Source organism: Taudactylus pleione, unplaced genomic scaffold, assembly GCF_031769625.1.
Source record: "Taudactylus pleione unplaced genomic scaffold, aTauple2 ptg000398l, whole genome shotgun sequence".
NCBI lineage: Eukaryota > Metazoa > Chordata > Amphibia > Anura > Myobatrachidae > Taudactylus > Taudactylus pleione.
This window is the reverse complement of record NW_028284800.1, coordinates 7,735,716-7,762,712: the sequence shown is the minus strand read 5'-3', so window position 1 is coordinate 7,762,712 and position 26,997 is coordinate 7,735,716. Positions and strand designations below refer to the sequence as shown.

The 26,997-nt window shown below is 41.6% G+C and overlaps 1 protein-coding gene across 1 annotated transcript in view; it reads right to left on the bottom strand.

The window, feature by feature from the left end:
* The window catches only part of LOC148506697 (uncharacterized), a 35,360-nt gene that overhangs the window by 7,340 nt on the left and 1,023 nt on the right, over positions 1-26,997 (bottom strand). The window contains exon 2 of the mRNA XM_088446445.1: positions 347-742. Coding sequence (XP_088302571.1) covers positions 347-739 — 393 coding nt within the window. The 5' untranslated portion in view covers positions 740-742. The remainder of the gene's footprint in view (positions 1-346; positions 743-26,997) is intronic.

The following is a 26,997-nucleotide window of genomic DNA, read 5'->3' as shown; positions in this document are numbered from 1 at the left end:
TATCAATCTACGTGTGGAGAAGATAGACTGGGTCGTGATGGCGTGCTGTGTGCTGCACAAGTTTCTGCAAAGGAAATCTACTCAACGAGGACCAGTCCCAGCTAGACCAGAAGATGTAGGACCCCTGGAGGACATTGAACATTTCACATCTGTGTCTGCACCACCAACTACAACAACATCCACCGCACGTGCCAAAGAAGTGAGGGAGGACTACATGACCTATTTTAATGGACCAGGTGCTGTACCATGGCAAGAGGACTGTCTGTGAACTACTGACTAAATTGGACATTTGGGATTTAACAACAAAAACATTAAGGATTTTGGTTTAAACTGTGTCACTACTTACCAAGGCTTCTGCAACCTCCTCTTCTCCCTCACGCTCCGCCATCAAGATTATAGATTCCCTTTGAGGCTCTTGTTCGCTGATGAATGACATCATATGGTGGTACCACAGTGCAGGACTATATATTTCATCTGTGTCTGCTCCTGATTTTTTGGAGTCATCCACCTTCTTTTTTTCTTTGATGTACACTGTCCTGAGATTTTGAATCTTTTGCCGTACAGTTTTCAGGTCTGCATCAGATATGTATTTTTTCGTATACACCAAAAGTTCCTTTAGTGCGGCCAACTTGTGCGACTTGTTGTGGTACTTCCGAGAACTGATCTTCCACAGACACTCGTTTGAGTGCAGGATTTCAATGAATCCTGTAATGAATTCATGTTCAGAATCCATGGACATTATCTATGAAGAAGAAAAACAAGGACATTTAAATATTTGTGTATATAGTTTTGTTAAATGTAATGTTTTTATAGTTCACATTTTTAATGTTTTAATATTTTCTTTTTTTACAGATATTAAAGGTTTGTTATGGTATTCTAATCATGTTTTATTTTACAGGAATGTCATGTGTTCATTGCTTGGTAATATAATGTTTTTCTTTGTTTGACAGCATGGGTCTTCCACCTCTGGGCCTGTCGTTGTTGTAGAACTACAGATCCCAGGATGCCCTAAAAACAGTTTCAAAGGTGGGTGGCAGGTCATCCTGGGATATAAACTCACGATTTGTACTTTTTTTACCCGATTCGTCATCACGATTCGTCGAAATCGGCCTAATTGGATGAAAAGTCGGTATGTGTGTGGGCACCTTGAGATCTATTTACATTTTCATCCATGGTATGAATAAAGGTTGTTTCTGTACTTACTCAAATCCTTTTATTCCATGTCATTACAGTTGCTTTCTTGGTATAATTATTCTTCACATGAAGGTGGCTTGGGCCCCTATTGCCAGAACCTACAGCATGCTCATTGGTGTCAGCCATGTGTGATGGAGGCTAGTCTACATGATGAATAGTGTAACCAGGGATTTGTTTATTAACTACGTATAACAGCAGAATGTGAGACCACCCAGGGTTAATGCAGCACAATGCAGGAACATGCAAAATGCAGGAACATGTAATATAAGACAGATCCAGCATGGTGTGGGTTAATGCAGGAGGTGTGGGTTCGGATGGAGCACACACCTACTGATACATGCAGTGGAGAAAGTGGAATACACCGGGTAGTAAATGGTGGTGACACAGTTTTTTTTAGTGTAAACAACGGTGTCTATGGTACTCAGAGGCATGTCCTTAATATGATAATGGCGTGCATGTGCAGTAGTGCATGTGGGTTGGAGATCGCAGATGACCAGTAGCGCACCTTCATTACTATTTAGCAGCTACAAGGAGACAGCACAGAGAACTCTGGTCCTGATTCAGAGCCGGTTGCTCTGACAGAGCGCTCGTTCTGAATCAGGGCCGGTCTTTTTTTTTTTTAGAACGGCCTCCTGGCCGCTCGCATAGCTGTGGGTGACCACCCACAGCTATAGCGAGCGGCCAGGAAGATGGTCGCGACCATCTGATCGAGCAGGAAGCCCCCCACTGACATCACTGATGATGTCAGTGCGGCCGCCCAGAAAACGGCAGGCGTTCCTTAAGGAACTCGCAAAAAATAGTCCTATAAAGTAGGACAGCAGAAAGAAACTCCTTTTTGGGGGCACTCTTAGTGAATAATGTATAGAAAATTACTTAAAACATAACCTTTATTTATAAATGCACTTAAAAAGACAAAGACAGACAAACAACAATAAACATAAACCATGGTATATACAGTACGTTTCTAGAAGAAAAGAATCAGCTCCACGGTGTTGTGTATCATATATAACCGTAGAATATGGACTTAGATAATACCGCGGTATTAATAAACCAAATATAGCCTCCGTGTATAAAACACATAATAGGAGCGGGACTGGATATAAAGTATAATATCCTATTTTATCCCTTCACCATCCAATTTGTAATGGAAGAGAATCTGGCGAAAATATTGAATATGCTTGACACCATAAATAACAACTAGTTACCATATAAACTGGTTCCTGTGTTCAAGCAAAGACAATGGCAGGCACCTTGTATTGAAATTCTTTCACTCTAGTGCATAAACATAGATTCTTTATTAAGCATGAGTTAAATGGTTTATAATACCCGTACTAAAATGTAAATTGCAACTTTCATACTCCAGAGAGATATAGTAAGTAATAATAGCCCTATTTATTAACTGCTTCTTTAGTTAATATCTCATATTTATGAACATTGTAATGGTCTTTTTATGAGTAATAGCTCATGCCATTGATAAAAGGGGCATGTAAAACTCTATATATTGTGTTAAGCAACTAATTTGTGCAATCAATTAGATGGTCACAGTAATCAAGTAGCATAGGTTAAATATGATGATGATAGATAGTTACAATGAAATCATACAGTCTGCAACAGATTGTCCATACAAATAGTAGTTGATAATATCACAATCGTGTAACAAGGATATAGGCCCTTTTAAAGTATCAAGGGGTTAATCACACATGTCAGTCAGATCATTATAGTCTGACCAAAACCATCTGAATAGTAGTACCATCTAAGTCACAATAAAGAGTTACTTGCGCAGATCATTGTAGTCTGACCATCACCTTCTGACTAGCAATACCCTCTAAGTAGCAAGATATCAAAGAGTTAATTGCACATAACATTCTGGGCATTATGGTCAGATCTAAATGGCAAGTATCACTACAGGGAGCAGACCAGGGAGAAAGAAATATATATGGTACCTCTCCGGAGTCGCCGCGATATGCAGCAGGACTATAAACAAATGCCTGCCATGAGGTCAGCTGTGCACAGCTGATACTCACGTGACCTGGACGCGCATTTCGCCGTTCTGGCTTTATCAAACAGGAAACCGAGTGTTAGTGTCATCACATAACGGCTCCTTTATACGCCGCACATTGCAGTGACGTCACTTATCTCCACCCCTATTTTTTCTACAGCGTGGGGTGAGAAAGGCCAGCAACAGGAAAGGTTGCCATAGTAGCAGTTCCTGTTTACCTATTAGCAATTAAACATTTATGAATAAGGTTGGTTAGTAACAGACGTAGTCATAGTATACTCAGGACTACAGTATGTTAGTGAATATATTATCAATACATTATGTTAGTAACGGATTGTATGGTACATTAAATAATAATAAAGTGAGAGTAATAGAACGATAACAATAACAACAATGACTTAAATTCAAATAATTATTTATAACACGGTCAAACTAAATATTAATAATGGGCAGATCGGAGAAAAATATATATATAATACTGGAAATTAAATATATAACATAAAGTGTATTTGAGTGAATCAGAGAAAATGCTGACAATTAAATACAATGTACAAATATTAATTAATTGTGATGGTCAATTTCATTTAATCAGCCACATAATCGGCATTATACCAAGAGATTATATAAACAGTAGATACTTGATAGTATGCATACAGCTGTAAATTAGCAGAAAAAAACGAGTAGCGATCCTATAACCACAAAATCCTATTCGGTCCGTGTGCAGTATTGCAGTGAACGAACCCTAGTCAGGTATGTGTTGTATAGGATAGCTATTATAAGAAAGGCAAGATCACTTCTGCTGTTCGTATTCATTGTTAACCGACAGGAACCCTGATGTCATGCGTACATTGCAAGGTATAATGTCGGACCGAATGAGAGAGTGATTAAAGATACATTGGTAAGAATAAGAAGAAATGAAATACAAGAGATAATGAATTTCTCCACTGGGGGAGTGTGTCTAAATATAGACTGGTAAGTAAGTATATGGGTCATGAACCTGTTGATTATAAGGTTATAAATCCTCATACATTCGTCCCATAAATATATATATTAGTAATATGGATAGTATAAGTAGTAACAGTATAAACGAGCTATGACCCTATAACCACAACACCCTTTCAGTCCGTGTGTTTAATCACAGTGAACAGACTTAACTCAGGTATGTGTTGTATAGGACATCAATTAGAAGAAAGATAATCACTTCTGCTTTTCGTATGTCATGTTAGCCGACAAAAACCCTGGTGCTTCAATACCTACTGCACCTGGAATACCCAGATGGTCCCCCATCCAGGTACTAACCAGGCCCAACACTGCATAGCTTCCAAGATCAGGATTGGGCATGTCCGGGATGGTATAGCTGTAGATGTTTAGGCATTGCAGGACATATTTGATGGACCGAATGAGAGAGTGATTAGGTACGAAGGTGAAGATACAGTATATTAAGAGAGACATTGCTAAGATATTGGTATAGCACATACATTAGTTACGCATCTATTTACATATTCAAGGAAATTTCCAAACACCAAAAAATATAATGAGAAAGAGTAAACATATAAGTGATGTTTAAATATTATGATTGTGAGTTCTACGGATATCATCTATTTATAGGTCGTACAGAACAGTCTCCAAATACATATGAAAATAAAAAACAGGATAATAAATTTTAAAATTACAAAATATATATGAAAACATGAATAAATAAAAAGAGTGAAGAGAAGTGAAAGACTATAAGGGGTCTATAGAACAAATAGTGTAAACATGTGTGAGAGTGAGTAAACATGCATGTGTATGTGTTTACAATATATGTCTATGTGTCAGTGGGACAAGGAATGTAAATGAAGGAAAAGGAGAGAATTGGTTATAAAATAGTGTGACTGTCTGTTGACAGGATTAGTGATTCCCAAATCACACAGTCAATACAAAAAAATAGATAGTAATGTCCTAATCAATAGTGAATCATTATACGTAATAAAATGTATATAAAAAAGTAAATAGAATGAAATAAATAAAAATAATAAAAATTGTGAAGATACGTGAAGGGAAACGTGGGGGTAGTTGAATTAATGGTGTAAAATTGTGACAAAGTGGTAAAATACAAATTTGCATGTCTGTATTATACATCTATGTGTCAATGCGAGAAGAAGAGAGGAATATGAAAGAAGAAGAAAAGAAGGGGAGGAAAATAAATAAATAAATAAAATAAAAAATAAGTTACAAGTTAATATAACTATCTAATGACAAAAAAAGTGATACTAAGATGACACAGTCAAGGTGTAAAGTCACTAATCCTGTCAACACAGTCACACTATTTTATAACCAATTCTCTCCCTTTCCTTCATTTACATTCCTTGTCCCACTGACACATAGACATATATTGTAAACACATACACATGCATGTTTACTCACTCTCACACATGTTTACAGTATTTGTTCTATAGACCCCTTATAGTCTTTCACTTCTCTTCACTCTTTTTATTTATTCATTTTTTCATATATATTTTGTAATTTTAGAATTTATTATCCTGTTTTTTATTTTCATATGTATTTGGAGACTGTTCTGTACGACCTATAAATAGGTGATATCCGTAGAACTCACAATCATAATATTTAAACATCACTTATATGTTTACTCTTTCTCATTATATTTTTTGGTGTTTGGAAATTTCCTTGAATATGTAAATAGATGCGTAACTAATGTATGTGCTATACCAATATCTTAGCAATGTCTCTCTTAATATACTGTATCTTCACCTTCGTACCTAATCACTCTCTCATTCGGTCCTTCAAATATGCCCTGCAATGCCTAAACATCTACAGCTATACCATCTCGGACATGCCCAATCCTGATCTTGGAAGCTATGCAGTGTTGGGCCTGGTTAGTACCTGGATGGGGGACCATCTGGGTATACCAGGTGCAGTAGGTATTGAAGCACCAGGGTTTTTGTCGGCTAACATGACACACGAAAAGCAGAAGTGATTATATTTCTTCTAATTGATGTCCTATACAACACATACCTGAGTTAAGTCTGTTCACTGTGATTAAACACACGGACTGAAAGGGTGTTGTGGTTATAGGGTCATAGCTCGTTTATACTATTACTACTTATACTATCCATATTACTAATATATATATTTATGGGCCGAATGTATGAGGATTTATAACCTTATAATCAACAGGTTCACGACCCATATACTTACTTACCAGTCTATATTTAGACACACTCCCCCAGTGGAGAAATTCATTATCTCTTGTATTTCATTTCTTCTTATTCTTACCAATGTATCTTTAATCACTCTCTCATTCGGTCCGACATTATACCTTGCAATGTACGCATGACATCAGGGTTCCTGTCGGTTAACAATGAATACGAACAGCAGAAGTGATCTTGCCTTTCTTATAATAGCTATCCTATACAACACATACCTGACTAGGGTTCGTTCACTGCAATACTGCACACGGACCGAATAGGATTTTGTGGTTATAGGATCGCTACTCGTTTTTTTCTGCTAATTTACAGCTGTATGCATACTATCAAGTATCTACTGTTTATATAATCTCTTGGTATAATGCCGATTATGTGGCTGACTAAATGAAATTGACCATCACAATTAATTAATATTTGTACATTGTATTTAATTGTCAGCATTTTCTCTGATTCACTCAAATACACTTTATGTTATATATTTAATTTCCAGTATTATATTTTTTTTTTTCTCCGATCTGCCCATTATTAATATTTAGTTTGACCGTGTTATAAATAATTATTTGAATTTAAGTCATTGTTATTATTATCTTTCTATTACTCTCACTTTATTATTATTTAATGTACCATACAATCTGTTACTAACATAATGTATTGATATTATATTCACTAACATACTGTAGTCCTGAGTATACTATGACTACGTCTGTTACTAACCAACCTTATTCATAAATGTCGGATTGCTAATAGGTAAACAAGAACTGCTACTATGGCAACCTTTCCTGTTGCTGGCCTGTCTCACCCCACGCTGTAGAAAAAATAGGGGTGGAGATAAGTGACGTCTCTGCAATGTGCGGCGTATAAAGGAGCCGTTATGTGATGACACTAACACTCGGTTTCCTGTTTGATAAAGCCAGAACGGCGAAATGCGCGTCCAGGTCACGTGAGTATCAGCTGTGCACAGCTGACCTCATGGCAGGCATTTGTTTATAGTCCTGCTGCATATCGCGGCGACTCCGGAGAGGTACCATATATATTTCTTTCTCCCTGGTCTGCTCCCTGTAGTGATACTTGCCATTTAGATCTGACCATAATGCACAGAATGTTATGTGCAATTAACTCTTTGATATCTTGCTACTTAGAGGGTATTGCTAGTCAGAAGGTGATGGTCAGACTACAATGATCTGCGCAATTAACTCTTTATTGTGACTTAGATGGTACTACTATTCAGATGGTTTTGGTCAGACTATAATGATCTGACTGACATGTGTGATTAACCCCTTGATACTTTAAAAGGGCCTATATCCTTGTTACACGATTGTGATATTATCAACTACTATTTGTATGGACAATCTGTTGCAGACTGTATGATTTCATTGTAACTATCTATCATCATCATATTTAACCTATGCTACTTGATTACTGTGACCATCTAATTGATTGCACAAATCAGTTGCTTAACACAATATATAGAGTTTTACATGCCCCTTTAGGAATGGCATGAGCTATTACTCATAATAGCAATGTTCATAAATATGAGATATTAACTAAAGAAGCAGTTAATAAATAGGGCTATTATTACTTACTATATCTCTCTGGAGTATGAAAGTTGCAATTTACATTTTAGTACGGGTATTATAAACCATTTAACTCATGCTTAATAAAGAATCTATGTTTATGCACTAGAGTGCAAGAATTTCAATACAAGGTGCCTGCCATTGTCTTTGCTTGAACACAGGAACCAGTTTATATGGTAACTAGTTGTTATTTATGGTGTCAAGCATATTCAATATTTTCGCCAGATTCTCTTCCATTACAAATTGGATGGTGAAGGGATAAAATAGGATATTATACTTTATATCCAGTCCCGCTCCTATTATGTGTTTTATACACGGAGGCTATATTTGGTTTATTAATACCGCGGTATAATCTATGTCCATATTCTACGGTTATATATGATACACAACACCGTGGAGCTGATTCTTTTCTTCTAGAAACATGTATATACCATGGTTTATGTTTATTGTTGTTTGTCTGTCTTTGTCTTTTTAAGTGCATTTATAAATAAAGGTTATGTTTTAAGTAATTTTCTATACATGATTCACTAAGAGTGCCCCTAAAAAGGAGTTTCTTTCTGCTGTCCTACTTTATTTTATACTCTATTTTTTGCGAGTTGTATATAGCCCTTACTCCAGGGGAGCACCACCAACCAGTTTATGGGTTTGGGATGTGTTTCTTAACACCCCCTTGATTTAAATATATGTTGGTTTCTTTCTGACTGTTTTTCTAATTGTACTAATCCAGTGCGGAGTCCCTTTCTCTGTGTTCCTTAAGGAACGCCTCCGTTTGTGAAACCACCACCCTGCCCCGCCTACAAAACGGGGCGAACTATCGATCAACATCGACAGCCGCCCCTTTTGTAGAGAGGTCTGGAGCGAGAGAGTTTCTCTCTTGCTCCGGGGCTTGTGCACGCGCAGTGCGGCCGCTGCGAGTACGCAGGGCTACCCATCGACCCGGTTGCGAACGCATCGGCGCTTGCGGCCAGGTCTGAATGAGACCCTATATTTTAGTTGCGAAAGGAGACCTCTGTATTCTGGAAAGGGTGATGGTTGAGGTCTTGCTAACATTTCACAAGTAATGCTGTCTAATGTGGTATAATGGTAGGATTAGTAACTGACTTTATATTGGTGTTTTTTATCCACAACTTGTATATTTAATGTGTGTATTACTAAGCTCAGAAATATACATGAAATAGCCAAAGTGATTATGCCAGAGGTTCCCAAACGCAGTCCTCAATGCTCCCCAAAAGTTCATGTCTTAAGCTGCATACACACACAACAATTTTTTGAATGATTATCGTTAAATGATATCGTTTAACGATAATCGTTTGAAATAATCGTTCACTTTCTGAGTCAAACGATGAACTATTATCGTTCATGCACGTTCACGTTTGTAGTTTGTAGTTCAGTTAGACTTGTCAACTCAATGATTTTCATTAAGGGAATATGCAAAAATCGTTTGTAGTTCAAAAAAATTGTTCATTACACTTTAAAAAATCTGACAGATAATCTGACAGATAATCTGACATAAAATCGTTCATAAAATCGTTGGTAACAAAATCGTTGTGTGTGTATGCAGCTTTAAGCTGCATACACACACAACGATTTTTTTACCAACGATTTTATGAACGATTTTCTGTCAGATTATCTGTCAGATTTTTTAAAGTGTAATGAATGATTTTTTGAACTACAAACGATTTTTGCATATTCCCATAATGAAAATCGGTGAGTTGACAAGTTTGACTGAACTACGAACTACAAACGTGAACGCGCATGAACGATTATCGTTCATCATTTGACTCAGAAAGTGAATGATTTTTTTAAAACGATTATCGTTAAACGATATTGTTTAACGATAATCGTTCAAAAAAATCATTGTGTGTGTATGCAGTTTAAGAGACATCCATGGTTGAGCACAGGTTGTTAAATCAAACTGACTGAGCCACTAATTAAGGGCCTGATTCAGAGCCGTACGCAAGGGACGAACGAGCGAGAAAATGTAAATTCAAGCGCTCGCTCGTAAGTTCGCTCGTAGCTAATCTTCCGCCCCAAAGTCTCCCAACCCCTCCTATAGCTAACGAACGAGCAAAATTGCGACCGTCCATCTCCAAATTTGGTTGCAGGGAACGCTAGCACAAGTCCAAACCAGAAGTGGGCCTGTCAGATTTCGATTACCTGCTCGTTCATTCTGCATACATACTTTAATCGTATCATGCCAATCAATATATTAATTAGCTTAATTGCTCTTCACATGTTTGCAATCCGTTTTTTTTTTCATTTTCAATAAACTTTATTCTTGTCCGTGTGTGTCATTTTTCCCGCAGAATAAGTACGGTTTCACCAATGGTTTACTTTATCAAAAATACATGTTGTAACCAATTATCCTATTGTTTTCCTGTGTTTAGGATAGTCCTATTTTCCGATTTTAATTTCTTTATTTAAATTAGCTTACGCATGTCACTGCATGAAGCCTATCATAACTCACATTATATTTTGGAGCCTGTAGGACACATGACTCATACAATAACCAATACAATTGTTCCTGTTAATTTACAAAGTACATTAGCCAATCAAAAGTTTTCTCTGGCCTTTATTAAAACTGTTTGTTGTTAAAAAAATCATTGCCATCATGAGAGCCTCCGCATTTACCACACGGGAGCTGTTGGTCCTCACCGAGGTCATGGACCGGAGGATCACCAGCCAGCCTCCCCCCATCACCAACCGGGCCAAGCGATCGGCCTACGCGGAGGTTCGCCACCACCTGCGCTCCTTCGGCTCACGCCGTAATATCTGGCAATTAGAGCGCAGGTGGTCGGATCTGCGGTGCTGCACCCCCCGCTTGCTAGCATGTTTTTGGCTGCGGATCGCTGCAAGTAAGTGTTTTTTTTTTTTTTTAAGGATTTGTTTTCGGCCCTATCTGCGTGTGCTTGTTTAGAGTAAAGCCCTGTTTGTTTATTGCGGCCCTATCTGCGTGTGCATGTTTGTTTTCAGTATAGCCCTGTTTGTTTATTGTGGCCCTATCTGCGTGTGCATGTTTGTTTTCAGTATAGCCCTGTTTGTTGTTTTTTGACGTCTGTGTTTGCATGTTTTCAGTATAGCCCTGTTTGTTGTTTTTGACATGTCTGTGTGTGCATGTTTTCCTTTTTTTGAATGTTTGTAATTTTTTTGTGTTGTAAATTTGTGTTCCACCCCTCGTCTCCAAAAAAATAAAAAAACATTTTTCATTAATCATTTAGGGGCTGAACGCAGAAGCCGGCCTCGCCGCAGACTTCGTCGCCGGGCTTGGCCCCTGACATCGACGCCAAGTCCCAGCCCATCTCCCCAACCTTCCCCCAATTCCCCCTCCACCCCTGCCCGGCCAATAGCTGAGTCCCCTCCCTCTCCCAATTTGCACCACCCTCAAAATTCCCCCTCCCCTCCACCCCCCCTCTCTTTTCTTCCCCCTTCCTTCCACCACCCCCTCTCTTTTCTTTACCCTCCCCTCCACCACCCCCTCGATTTTCCGCCCCGTCAACCGTTTCCGCCATCTCCCCTCCCTCAACCCACCAGCACTGGCCCACCTCCGAGGAGGAGGAGAATGGAGGGCCTCCAAGACCATCAAGCCAAATGATCGGTATGTTTTCCTTTCTTTTGTTTAAAAAATACATTTTGAATTGGATATACAATGTCTCGGATATTTTCCACTGATACATATCACACATGTGAAAACACTCATTCTTGGGGTTTTTTGGTTTACCCTAACAAGGGTACTTCGTCCTTTTTGGGTCGCCTTTTTGTGTGTTCATTTATAATTTAGTATTGATACCATCTTAGCATTTGCCAGTACTTGTTTTTTTTCCGCAAAACTGGATCTTGTTTGCAACTAGATTTATTTGTTTAGTTTGTTTATTAAACTTATAATGTAAGGTGTCATTTCATTAAGGATCCCTTTTTTGTTTATACCAACAGAGGACCAGAGGCAGATGCATGGTATGCAGGAGGGCTTGGCCGCCTTGCGTGGCCACGTCATTGCCATGCTAGTGGGCCTGGACCACATGGCGGCGCTCCTTCGGAGCTGATTTTTTTTTTTGTTATTATGTTTTGTATTATTTCCAAATTAAAATAGCGTTTTATGTTAACGAGTCTCATTTCTTGACTGAAAATATTACATTGTTTAACCTTCCATAAGTCCACTATTTGGTCATGTTCTTTAAACTAAGGTAAATTAGATTGTGCAAAGCGCTAGAAAGTATGTAAGCTTCCACATTAAACACCTCAACATACCAATAGGTTTGTCAAAAAAAACCAGTTTGTTGTTTTTCTTGTGGTGGGTAATGTAAATAGAAACTGAAACCTGCTTAGGCCTATTTTTAACAAACTACTAATTCACCCTAATACCTTTGTTGTTTTTTCGAAGCCACAAAGCATGTTCAAAGACTTAACCATTTCACACATTACAGGATTCGGCATTATGAAAGGTGTCATTTTTTGAGCCAGGTTACACGTGCTTGTAATGTGTAAATAAACAGTCTTTTTAACGGAAAAGAAAACTTTAATACACAGCAAACACAAACAGAAAGTGAATTGTGACAAGCAATTCACACAGTGAAAACACACTACAAAAAACAACCTACACCAAACTCAACAAAAAAAAACAACACTCAAGAACTGTTGAAATAAGTAGCAGGCCAACATGAAGCCACAAATGAGGCGATGAAATAATTTTTCCACAAGTTAGTTCCAATGTGGCCACTACCTGAATTTAGTGGATCAGGTAGTAGGCATCGTTTTTACATGGTTTGTAAAGGAAGACAAGAAAAAAAAAAGAAAAACAAGATTAAAAAGGCACATTACAATCATAAATGTAGACATTGGGACAATTAAGTAAATGTAAATGTCAATAATTACCTGAAAAATCTGGCCACCACATCATCGCGTATGGCCCCCCCACATACTGACCTCCGACCAACCTCGGGGGGGCCATCCTCAGGTAAGGCATCCTCTGGCTGCATTGGGACACCACTCCTTATGGCGATGTTGTGAAATATCTCACACAGGACCACAATTTTCGAAACCATAGCTGGCAAATACATGAGTTCGCCACCAGAGCGGTGGAGGCATCTGACTCGGCCGTTTAAAAGGTTGATACAGTGCTCCACCACCTGCCTGGTGGCTGTAAGTGCGGAATTATACTCACTTTGTGGCCCTGGTGTGGGAGCCAAATAAGGAGTGAGCAGCCAAGGCGTGCAAGGGTAGCCACTGTCTCCTGTGAAAAAACAAATACAACAATCAGGATCACTGTGTATCAAGCTTTGCATTGGTTTCAACTAAAGGGCTCCACTTACCCAGAAGCCACGCATCACCAGCTTGTAGGTTGTCTAATTTATGCCAAATCCCTGATTGCCGGATGACGAATGAGTCATGTGCACTCCCGGGTAATTTTGCATTCAGGGACAGGATCTGGAGGGAGGCATCACATACCACCATTACATTCAGTGAGTGATAGTGCTTGCGGTTCCTAAAAATGGCCTCCAGCCGTGCTGGAGGCTGAAGTGCTATGTGAGTACCATCCACAACCCCTATGATGTGTGGGAAGCCAGCTATTTGGTAAAAAATTGGCCTTCGCCACACTAAGGGAACCCATATTCAATGGCATGTTAATAAAATGATGGAGGTGCTTGAAAAGGGCCTCCATCAATGCCCTCAGGATCCTTGAAAAGGAGGATTGGGAGATTCCGGCCACTATTCCCACCGTGGTTTGAAAGGATCCTGAGGCACAGAAATGTAACACCGCCATTAATTGCGTAAGTGGTGGTATTGCTGTAGGACTGTCAATTTGCAGCTCCAGATCACTCTCTATTAATGAGAGAGTGTCTATGATGATTTGTGGAGGAAGACGGTATCGTCGTAAAACCTCATCATCGGGCATTCCAAAAAGGGTGACACGTGTTCTATATATCTTGGGCCTTGCACGCCTACGATGCCTACACCTGGGACGAGGTTGAGGTTGGTTGGGTTCCAGAAGCATGGCCAAAATAAGACGACCAACATCAACCTGAAATGGTAAGCCAGGTAGTTAATGTTTGTTGAAAATGATCTTTCAAAAAAATACTTATCTTTGCCGCAAAATCCAAAGATGCTTACATGCCGGGGTATTGTCATGAGTGCAACAACCTACATTTCAAAATTAGAAATTCGTTTTAGAATTTTGGGGGGCCAGATTTGATTTTTTTAAAATTGGCAAAATGCGTTCAAAGATAGTGTGGAGCACACATTATTTAGAAAATGCACCCTACATTGAGTGGACAAACAAGAATGCCCAAATTTATAATATAAAAATCATTCTTGCGCTAAATAGTTCGCATTTTTACATGGGGAATAAGGAAACATTAGTGCACTAAATAGTTCGCATTTTTACATGGGGAATAAGGAAACATTAGTGCGCTAAATAGTTCGCATTTTTACATGGGGAATAAGGAAACATTAGTGCGCTAAATAGTTCGCATTTTTACATGGGGAATAAGGAAACATTAGTGCGCTAAATAGTTCACATTTTTAAGGGATAAACAAAGGAAATATATTTGGCTAAACATTACGCTATATTTAGTGTAAATACATGATTGTTAAACTTAGAAATAAAACAGTAATGTACAAAATATATGCGAAGACCAACACATCAAATTTGGAAAATCAGGAAAAAAGATAAACTTACAGAAATTCGACTAATAAGTCACAGTCCAAAAACTTCAATGGGGCCCAGCCAAAATAACTGTAAAAAAGTAAAAAATAAATAAATAAATAAGAACATTTGGTTTGTAGATCCCTAATTTTTTTAAGGAGTTGTAAAAAATACTTACTCAAAAAATAACCGACAAAGAAAATAACTGCAATAAAAAAAAACGAACGGAAAATAAGGAAAAAAAAACAAGAACCAACTCCTACTCCAAAAACCCGCCTCAATCCACTAATCCCACCAACAATCCACTACTACACACGAAACCTCCAACAATCATCACCCGCCACCTTGACTCGAGTCGCCAAAAGCCATAAATAGTCTTTATTTTCCTGCTCAAATTAAGGACGGATCATAGGAGCGCACAATCAATGATGCGGACGAATAATACGGACGCATGTATAAATACGTCACGGAAAATCCAAAACGGTCTGCTGTAGTTCAAGTTGGTGTGCTCAAAATGTCTACAGAGCAGCAAAACAAAGCCCAAGAGGCGCCTGGTAAGTATTTGACTCTTTTGGCTTAAATGATCATTTAGAACCCGAATTTAGAGAAAATTGAACATCTAAATTTAAACAATGTTTTTGAAAAAAGGTGTTGAGGATGCCATGGAAGAGGCTGCTGGGCCGAGTAGGCCAACAAAAGAATCCAAAAAAAAAAGGTAGCCACAATTCACAAGAAAGGAGATGGAGGTTTTGGTACAAATGTGTATTGACATCCTGCCGCAGGCAGATCGGAATATGGGTGCAAGCCAGAAGTGGAAAATGTGGGCGGAGATAGCCAGTGCTGTCAATAGGGTGGGTGAGTTGGAACGTCTACCCCGGGATGTCAAACGCCGGTACGTAAAAACTAAATTTTTTTAAAAAGTGGTTACAGGGCCAAATACTGCAGGAATAATGCCAACTTTTTCACCCACATATGGACCGATTATAAATATCGGCTGAAACAAAAACTGGCAGAGGGCTAGGCATGCAAGGGGGACAGGTGGGGGTCCCACCCGTGTCATTGGAGCTGAATGACTTGGAAGAGCTGGCACAGGGGTGTGTGCAGTATGCGGAGGTGTTTGGCGTGTCCAACATGGATACGGACATGCCAGACTTTGCGGCTCCTCATGTTGTCCCAGGTAAATGTTGTTATGTTACCAACTCTGAAATGTGTTTGTGACAATATGTAGATTCTAATGTTACTCTTTTCTCATTTTTCTCACAGAGACACAGGCGGATGAGTCTGCTCCAGAGGGGAGCCTTGGCCGCAGAATTTCTGCTGGCTCTGCAGGGGAGGAAGCAGTAGACCTGGCTGGGGACCCTGCAGAAGCCAGTCCAGGGCAATCCCCCTCGCAGGCAGTGGCCCTCCTCACGGATCTCAATTTTAAATCGGATCACCACACGAAGATTCTGCTGAGGATGGACGCCAGTCTGCTACGGGTGGCGGAGGCCATGGAGCAAAATGATGCGGCCAACGTGACCATTGGTCAGGCCCTGGCGGAAAATACCAGGGCCAACATCTGAATTGCCAATGCCCTGGAGCAGCTCGTTCGCCAGCACATGGTGGAGCCGCCCTCCCTTCCTGCCGGAACATCAGGATCCTCCACCTCTGGCACAACAACAGCCATCCCTCCAAATGTGCCTAGCCCTCTGCCTACTCCAGAGGCCCCAACATCTGCCTCTGGAGAAGCCAGCCAAAGGACATCCCGGACCCGGTCAGACTCCCACCCTACCCCAGCCAAACGGGGCAAAAAGCGATGACAGCACTGGCTAATTTTCCCACAATCCTTCTGTGCTTGCCCCATATTCCTTAAGGGCCAAAACTTCCCTCTCCTTTCTTGTGAATTGTTTTTAATGTGTGTTATTTTATTTATTCAAAATGCCACTAATTTTGTGTTTTCAATTTTTGGCACAATTATTGACGTAAGCCAGAACTGCAAACTGGCAAATGCACATGAAAATATAAAAATGTGTGTAAAAAATAAAAACAATTCAAAATCTGCTCCATTGTAATGTGACATTATTCTCAAAATGGTAATCTTTAGGTAATCCCGGCCCCCCCAAAAAAACGGGAAAAAAAAAAAAAAAAACCAGATTAAAAAGGGTTAAAAACCATTTAGGAGTTTAAAGGAACACCTTGCCCAAACAAAATGGATAAGAAATTTCCGGGACCATTAAAAATGTTGCTAAAACACAAACATGATGACAATATTGTTGCAATAACACAAAACCAAAAAAAAAAAAAACAAATAAAATAAAAATAGAAAAATTGGTACGCTAATTGATTGTCTAAGCCAGAAATTAGCAGCTGAGTACTTCACCTGCGTACGGTTTTGTGCTACTAAAAAAAAACTAGTTGCTAGACACATTACAAGCTTGTTTTCAATTCTAAGTTGATTGCTTTTCTGGCCTGAAATGATAAATCGAAGAAACACCGAAGAGGCACGGGAAGGAGGACGAGACCATCGACATTGTGGTAGAGTATACCAGACCACAAGCTGTGCGAGCAGTTTGAACGGAAAGTGGATCAGACAGTGACGTATGACTTGTTCCGATCACATTTGCCGTTCGCATGAGATAATTTAGGGACGCCCACAAAATGCCTCGCCACGCCTGCGTTTTCCCATCTCCACCCCCGTCACCGCCCAAAAACGGCCTGTTCTGTCAATCACATTTGACATGTCACTTCCTGTTCGCTATTCGACGAATGACTTAAAAAAAGCTCGCAATCAGCCGTATGCACATGCGCAGTGTAACACCGGCGCATGCGTGGTTTCACAACATCGGAACGCTACGAGCGTACTGCTGCTTACGAGCGACTCTGAATGAGGGCCTAAGTCCCCTGTGCTCAACCATGGATATCTCTAAAATTTGAACTGTCCGGGAGCCTTGAGGACCGCGTTTGGGAACCTCTGGATTATGTTTAAGTAAATACTGTATCTTCACCATGTTCTACATCACCTCTCTGCAGCAAGTGGCTATGTTATAAGAGAGGTGCTTCTCTGACAGAGCAGACAAAAGGCCTGATTCAGCAAGGAACGCACGCTAGCAGACACACGCACCCGTCCGCTACGAGAATATGCTAATCAATCCATATGCACAGAGGGCCTGATTCAGAGCCGCTCGTAAGCGGCCGCTCGTTCGTTCCGAGCGATGTTTGCACAACTGCGCATGCGTACGGATCGTAATACGCATGCGCGAACCAGTCAGTGCGGCCGAAAATCGTTTGTTCGCTAAATAGCGAATGCCTGCTATTTTGAGTGACAGGAGGAGGCGTATGTGGGTGGTAACAGGGGAAGGTGCTTGAAAACGGGGAGTGGAGATCAGAACGCAGGCGTGCTTAAAGGTCAAAACGGGCGTTTTATGGGTGTGCATAATTAATACAGCAGCGTCATTGACCACGTCACTGGGTTATTTTATAGTCAGAACTGCTCGCAAGATTGTGGTAGGAAAAACCAACCAACCAAGAATAGCGAGCAGTTCATACGCTGGTCGATGTACTCGATTAATCTAATAAATAGCGGACATGACGTAGGATGCGAGCGGCCAGGGGGCGTAGTTTTCCAAAAAACGACCGCAAGTTTTGTTCGCTCGTTCAGACCTAGAGGCGTGAACAGAACGCAAAGAGCAAACAGTTCATTTGAATAGCCACCCCTTTTTTCTGAATGAGCGAGCGCAAATAGCGTCCGGCTCTGAATCAGGCCCAGAGACCGCAGCACAAGATGCAGACCCCCAGCCCCATACTATGCCGCCCATCTCCCTTTACTCACAGCCTGATCAGCACGCAAGATAGCATAAACATCGATAACATCGAGAACCATCGGACCCATTAGCATAATAGTGGTTGATCGGACCTGCTGCAGAATTTTTTCCGCTATCTGTGTACAGCTTACGGTACGCAGCGTATGCCGCTGCACTGCCTTAATTATGCACGCCCCTATAACGGCATTATAACTCCTGCGTTCGCCTGACCACCTCCCATCACCACCCACAAATGGCACTACCTGTCAATCAATATCAGAGGGGTCTGCATACACACTGCGTGTAGTCTGCGTACCCTAACCCGATCGCACTAGTTTGTGCATACGTAGTGCGATGCATACGCATGCGCAGTGCAAGAACATCGACCGAGTGCGTGCGTTCTCTCCTGTGCGTTCCTTGCTGCATCAGGCTCAAAGACTGCAAACTTGCTGTGCAGAAGTACACTCTGCATTGGTGATGTATACAAAGGGGCAGTGATGTCACAGCAGCTCATATTACTGCATCTTATCTTTTGGTATTTATCAGATCACATTAGGAGCCAGTTCTAATAGTGTGGGAGGCAGTTTAGCTGTAGGTAATGGTGTGGGAAATAATATTTTACTCTTAAAGCAGAGCTGTAGTTGAACGATAGCTGGTAAACATCTTCATAGGTCAAAACTAAATATTGAGGTATTTAAAAGTTCTTTATATTGATGATGATCATTCCACCATTTTCAATCATATTGCCAAGTGAACTTTGGGTTGATATTGCTTGATTGAGATTATACTATTTAAGACATTTTTCTTTTAATCCCCATTAGTTAAAGGCAATCCATGGTTTTAAAAGTGTAATTCATTCTTTATATGTATTTAACCCACCATGTGTGATGTGTGCACTGGGCTGCCATCATGGGGGTACAACCAATAGTCCCATACTGGGCCTGGACAGCCGAGGAGACCTGGCCACCATCATAATTAATTGCTGCCCCCTCCAGCCCACCATGCTCAGCTGCTGCCATAGTTAAACAAATTACCGGGTGCTCGCCGCGATAGCTGATACACGTGTGTTGTACCCGGCAGTGGCCCTAACTGTCCCCAGCTCTGCCTGCCTCATATGTACACTGTGGGAAGATAAGCCGTTGAAACATCATGACATCACCATCTCATCTGATAATTAGCCAAGTAATTTAACTGCGCCATAGTGCTGTGGCTCCAGTTGCCCCCAACCAGCTCACAGCCTCGCCCAATAAAGTAAATTAAGAAAATTACACAGCGGAGAAGGACTATTGTAAGTGAAATGGTGGGAGGCATTTACATAGAAGGAGTGCGAGTGATAAGTCTAAAAAAAAGTTTTTGTACTGGAAAAAAGATTAATTAAGCACCACAATGATTTAATTAGAGATGTGCGGGGGTTATGAGTCATACCGAGCCTGGCTCAAGTCTTCCAGGCAAACTCGAATCCGAAAATTAGTCAAAGTGCCATCTACTCAGCGCTGGATCTCTCGTGTTTTGAATTGTGTCTTCTTGCAGTTTTTGGATTGCATATAAAAGTCCCTCCCTCGTGATCGGGCCTCTGAAATATCAGGAGGGAATGACCGTCAATCATATGAGTTCCCTGACGTCTATATGAACGAAGAACTATTTCCTTGTACCTATAGTTTTTAGCAATGACAGGACTTGGTCGAGAGGCGGTATTAGATCTCTCCGGCCCCAATCTATGTGCTCTCTCAATAATCATTGGGGAAGCAGAGTGGGCAATCCCCAAGGCAGCAGTTAAAGAACTTTGTAAATATTCTAGCAAGCCTGGACCCTTTATAGATTCTGGGACCCCAATGACCCTTCGATTGCTGCAACGAATTCTATTCTCAAGATCACCGATTTTAACAAGCAAAAATCCAATAGTATCTCCTTGCGACGTGGAAGAGGATTGAAGGGAAGTTAAAGTATCCTCCACATCACTTGTACAACTGTTCAATAGCATCAAATCGTTTAGTTTGGGATTCCAATTGGGAAACAACTGAGGTGATTGTATTATGAAATTCTTTAAATTGTTGCTTCATGATGGGTTTAATAATCAGCAACATTTCCTGGGCTGCTGCAGTAGCCGACGGTGCGGCCAGAGAAATAGAACAATTTGTATTGTCCATGGGAGCAAGAGGGCGGTGGTTGTAGGAGATACTGATGGGCACGGGGAGAGAGGAGGAGAAGAAGACTGGGGAGTTGACGGCTTTGTTTGAGAGGAATTAGCCTTAACTGATTTCCTAGGCATGGTAAAATATTTGTGCATAACCAATGTAACCACAACAAATATGCAGATTATGGAGTAACAGTATTACATACAGTCAAATATACAAAATTATAAATACAGGTAACACTATAGTTTTAGAACCACCATACAGTAATCGATAACAAATTCTGATAATAAATTAATGAAAATTAGTAAAATAAAACAGCCCGCCAGGAGAACGGGAAAAGGCACAACAAACGCCTATAGACAGTCCCAAATTCTGTTGATCTTTAAACACGGAAAAAAAATCACAAATTAGAAAAATTAAGGAGAGCAAAAGATGTGAATGTCCACAATCGCCACCAAGTGGCAGCAGTATTACAATAATAAACAACATAAATTATATTGGTTAATTATACATAGGGGCATATTCAATTCGATGCGATAAGTCCCTTACTTTTCGCCATATTCAATTAGAAATCGGCGAAAACGGGAGCCGGCGAAACTGTAACATGCGAAAAGTACTGTCAGATTTGGGGAAATCAGCCTGACACCCCCCAAAAGATGCACTGACATTGGGGATCACTCTAGATACCCCCGAGTAGGCCTGATGAAGGTATTTGGGGTACTTAAATGCTCTCAATAGCTGCTAATTAGCGTCTTTGCACAAGTGGTGAAGAATAGCATTTACCATATTTTTTGGCTCAAAATAAGTAGTCCCAGCAAATTTGGGGTACCTGAAAATGCGTGCTAGAATATTCTTAAGTTGCTAAAGTGTACTTTTAAAAATTGTTAAAAATCCACCTGCCGCAAGCACCTGCAAACTTAAAAACACCTGGGGCATACATGGGGACCCCCCTGGAGTCTATTTAGCTAGTTTTTAAGTTTGTCCCCCTACTTTGAACTTCTTTTTTAAACTTTTTTTTGATGCAGCTTACTTTTGGGGGACTGTCCCATGGGTGCAGGGTGGTTCCCGCAGCTTTGCAACCCAATACCCCAATTCTGCACTTTTTTTCGACACCTATTCATAGGCAAATCTTTTTCGCAGGTCCCATTGCATTGAGTTTCCGCACCGGCGAAAAGTCTTTGGAATTGAATAAGGAGGAAACTTTTTGCATGGCGAAATTATGACACTTGTGATACTTTTCCGCAGAAACTGACTTATCGTGGCTAATTGAATACGGCCCATAGAGGCATATTCAATTGGGGGCGAGAATTGCAGAAATCCCGCACCTACGAGGTTTTCCTGCAGGTGCAGGATATTTGCTATTCAATTAGTGCCAGGTTGATAATGTAGTGTAGTGCTTTTGAAAGTGTTGAAAATATTGTCTTTTGTTGTGGTACTGCAGGTCCCAGCAAGCCTCCCCTGCATGCTAGTACTTGGAGAACCACAAGTACCAGCATGCGGGGCATTGAGGGCCCGCTGGTACCTGTAGTTCTATAGCAAAAGCAATATTAAAATAAACACAGGACACACACACCGTACAAAGTATAAGTTTACTAAACATACATGCACTCACACATGTACACACACATGTTCACATACTCACCTATGTATCCCTGTAGCCATCGGTCCTCTTGTCTATGTAAATTATCCATAGGGTACCTGTTAAAAAAATATCCATACTCACCTTCTCCTATGCAAAGTTCCTGTCCTCTTCGTTCCAAAATAAGCAATACCCGGGCTTGGCAAAAACAAAACAAAACAAATTACGCGACCCACTGAACACAGAACCATCCTCTAAGGACTGTACTTCCCGAATGAGAGCTTCACTATGGAAACCCCGCCGCTGAGCGCTCATTGGCTGAAAGAGGCGAGCATTCCGCCTCTCAGCCAATGAACGGTTCCCTTAAGTTACCTTCGCGGTTCTTACCATTGAAGTCATTGGTGGAAACCGTTCATTGGCTGAGAGGCGGAATGCTCGCCTCTTTCAGCCAATGAGCGCTCAGCGGCGGGGTTTCCATAGTGAAATCCCACCGTCCCTGGTCCGTGCTACATGCATCTGTATCGTGCATGACATCGTGTGCACACACACGGAACGATGTCATTCAAATCGAGATAGGTAGAAATCTTTCTGCATGTTCAGTTGATCTACTATGATGATACACGACGCCAGGGACACGAATCGGCATCGTGATCATGCCCACACATGGCACTTTTTACACGATTGGTCGTTCCAATCGATCGAAAACAGCCAAATCATGTAAAAAATCGCGTTGTGTATGGGGGCCTTTAGTGCGTTTACTGTATTGGTGCCTAGTCATAGGTAAAACAATTCTAGGCTCCTGCCCAGCTCATTGAGATTGTTTCCTGTATGATGCATTTTTATTTATTTTTTTTAATTTGGGGTTTTAGGAGGTTATTATCACACAAATCCAATTTTCCTTTATATTTATACCTTGCATTTTTAATAACTTTACTGTAATTTACTTATCTGCTTGGATGACATACTATGTATCTAGCAGCCTTTCTGTAATATATTACACCCCTATATTGCATCATAGTTTTCCTTCCAAGGCTACAGTCGACCAGACATACAACTAAATGCCATTCCAATCCTTATTTATGGTGCAGGAACTACATGCCAGGGGTTAAAGCAGGCCGGAACGGGGCGGAACTGTGTTCAGTCACTTCTATTTGGAGACGGAACTAGTTCTGCCTCCTCCGACTCACCTTAGCCCGGCGCCACAGGGAGGCTCCATTTGCCGGGGCACGCTGAGATTTTGTTACCAGCGGGCACCCGGCTCCCTCCCAGAGGCTGGAGGTCACTTTTGAGCTCCGGCTTACGGCTCCCCCCGCAAGCACTATGGGAGAGACGTGATGACGTCATGTCTCTCCCATAGTTCAGCGGAGCATCTAGGCGGACCTGAGGCAGCGAACGCAGGAGCGGGGCTTACGGTAAGTATTGTTTTTTTTGTGTAAGCGGCTTCATATTGGGGGCATAACTTCTGGGGGCACTACTACTGGGGGCATTTACTTGGGTGCATTACTATTGGGGGCACTACTACTGGGGACATTACTATTGGGGGCAATACTACTGGAGCATTTACTCTGGGGCATTACTCTTGGGGGCACTACTACTGGGGGCATTTACTCGGGGCATTACTATTGGGAGCACTACTACTGGGGGCACTACTAATGGGGGCATTACTACAGGAGGCATTACTATTGGCATTACTACAGGGGGCACTACTACAGGGGGCATTAATACTGGGGCATTACTTCTACAGGGGGCACTAAATAAGGGGCACCACTACTGAGGTCACTGAATAAGGGACACTACCACTGTGGGCACTGCATTAGGGGCACTACTACTACTGGTGGCACTGCATAAGGGGGACTACCACTACTGGGGGAACAGCATAAGGGGCACCACTACTGGGGTCACCGCATAAGGGGCACTAGCACTACTGTGGGCACTGCATAAGGGGCACTCCCACTACTTGGGGCACTGCATAAGGGTCATTACCACTGTGGCACTGCATATGGGGTACTACCACTACTGGGGGGACTGCATAAGGGGCAGTACTACTGGGGGCACTGCATTAGGGGCACCACTACTGTGGTCACTGCATAAGGGGCACTACCACTACTGTGGGCACTGAATAAGGGGCACTACCACTATTGTGGGCACTGCATAAGTGGCACCACTACAATGGGCATTGCATAAGGGGCACTACTGCTGTGGGCATTATGTGTAAGGGGCACTACTACTGCGGGCATTGTGTATAAGAGGCACAAATGTGGGCATTGTGTAAAAGGGGTGCTGCTGTGTGTCATACATGAATAAGGAACACTACTATGTGGTGTAATGTGAATCAGGGGTGAATCAAAATTGTGCTGCTGTGTGAGGTAATTTGAATTGGGAATACTATTGTGTGACCACGCCGTTTCTTTTAAGACCAGGCCCCTCTTTTTTTCGGCATGCGCTGTCCGTTTTTTAAAAAAAACACGCCGAGGGGGGGGGGGGGGGCTCCACCACTTCTCTAGGACCACTTTAAGCACTGCTGCGTGCAATGACTTCCATGACCTCCACTGTTGTCAAAACACTGCTATGGAAGTAGCGAGTTTCCCTGTGACTACTGTAGACTCATAGGGGCTGATGCAATTTGTGTTGATGGCCGTGTAGTACCTTTGAAACGGTTGCAGACTGCACTACATAGGATCCATATTTTTTAATTTTAAGGGGCATATTCAGTTAGAGGTGAAAAGTCCCGTACTTTTCACATGCCGGACTTTTCGCTGACATCACTGGTTTTCCATGCGAAAAAGTATTGCGCTTGTCCCCGCTTTTCACCATATTCAATTCCAAAGAGGCGAAACGGGGACCTGGTGAAACGCAAACAGGTGAAAAGTGCTGTCAGTTTTGGGGAAATCAGCCTGACACCCCCCAAAAGATGCACTAACATTGGGGATCATTTAAATGATTTTTTGATACAGTTTACCTTTGGGGACCTGTCCTAAGGGTACAGGGTGGTTTCCCCACCTTTGCACCCCAAAATCTTACCTCTGCACCTTTTTATTGTCAGCTATTCATAGGCAAAACTTTTCCGCAGGGCTTACTGCAGGGGCCCAGCGGGGACCCGGATCCGGTACCGCTCCCCCTCCCTATTAAGTCACAGCAGCCCAGCACACGCTGCCGTGTGCTGGGCTGCAGCCGTAGTAGTCTCCAATGCCTATGGGGGGAGCGATCATGCTGATTGGCTGTGCACCGAGCTGAGGGGCACACAGTGCCCCCCTCCCCAGCGCGCAGCGCCACTGTGCGACGCTGAATAGAATCATTTTTTTTCTAAGGGGGCTTTGCCACGCCTCCCATGATTAGGCCATGCCCCCTGGGCCCGGCGCGGCTCTCCTCAGCCCTGGGTACATTGCAATGCGTTTTCGCACTGGTGAAAAGTTGCAACACTTGAAAATGGAGATAAGTTTCTGCTGGCAAAATGATGTCATCGGCGAAACTTTTCAGCTGAAAACGTCTTTTCGCCGCTAATTGAATACGGCCCTTAGTCGCACCGCATAGAGGTGTGAAAATAAATCAGCAAAGATCACTTACAGTATTCACCAGTCATATTAGTGATGTCTGGTGGCACATCAACAAGAACTGAATTGGCCTCTACAGTTTAGCATAGGGATCACAGGTGAAAAGGAAGGTATGCAGGTGAGAATGGGCATGTGTGGCACAAGCAGGTGAGAATGGGCATGTGGGGCACAAGCAGGTGAGGAATGGATATGTTGCTCTCAAAGCATTACAGGTGCTGTCTTGAATGCTGAAAAACAGATGAGGAGAGGGGCATGTGGGGCACAGACTGGTATGGAGAGGTTCAGGTGGGACACCATCTAGTGAGATGGAGACATCTAGTGTTATAGATGGTTAGTATACAATGTATATAGTAATATTGTCAGAATAAAATGTGAAGATAAGACTTTATATAATCACTGTTATAGCGCTTTTTAAAAAAAATGTTATTGCTGGCGCTTTATTGTGACTTAATTATAATATTAAAAAGTTCTTGTTTCTTAGAATGTAATTAGTGTTATTTTTAATACCTTTATTTAATGGGTGTGGTGTGGTGGAATGTGGTATGATAACAGTTTGTTGATCTCTCCTCACACCCTGCTCACAGCTTAATACACAGAAAACATGCACCTTTATTTATTACCAGTTATATATATAGCGCAGACATATTCCGCAGCACTAGAGAGAATATTTGGCCCTGCACATAAGCCCCTGACCCAGTGCAGTCTCTCTTTTACCTGCATTTCTTTTGTTCAGGATAAAATTCCCAAGACTGCATTTGCAAATTGCATCTATCTATACCCTAATTTTAGATTCAGAATAAAATTGCTAAAACCAGGGAGTATACGCTGAAACCAGAGGCAATAAGAAATCCTACAAAAAAATAAAAAGTAGAACTGTGTGGAGTTTGTATATTCGCCACGTGCCTGCGTCGGTTTCCACGGGGTGCTCCGGTTTCCACACCCAATCCAAAAATATACTGGTAGGTTAATTGGCTCCCAACAAAAATTCACCCTATCTTATAGGTGTGTGTGTGTACATGAGGTATTGACTATAGATTCCCCAAGCCTGTCATGTTACTTTCAGTCTTCATGCTTATTCCACACTAGGCCAGAAATATGAACAGAGACTGTCTGCTCCATAAACACTGTATAAACTCATTTGTTGCTGAGAGGGTTAAGGGTGATGAGCAGAGACATTAAAAACAATTCTGACAGCGCATGTATCATAGTATGGTGCTCTCTCCTCCAGCGCCACCTACAGCTGACAACACGACTCTGCAGCATCCACCTCTGCAAAGATTTGCAAAAGTCATTGCGCAACTGGTGATTCTGCTGGAGCAAATACAGATACACAGTCTGCA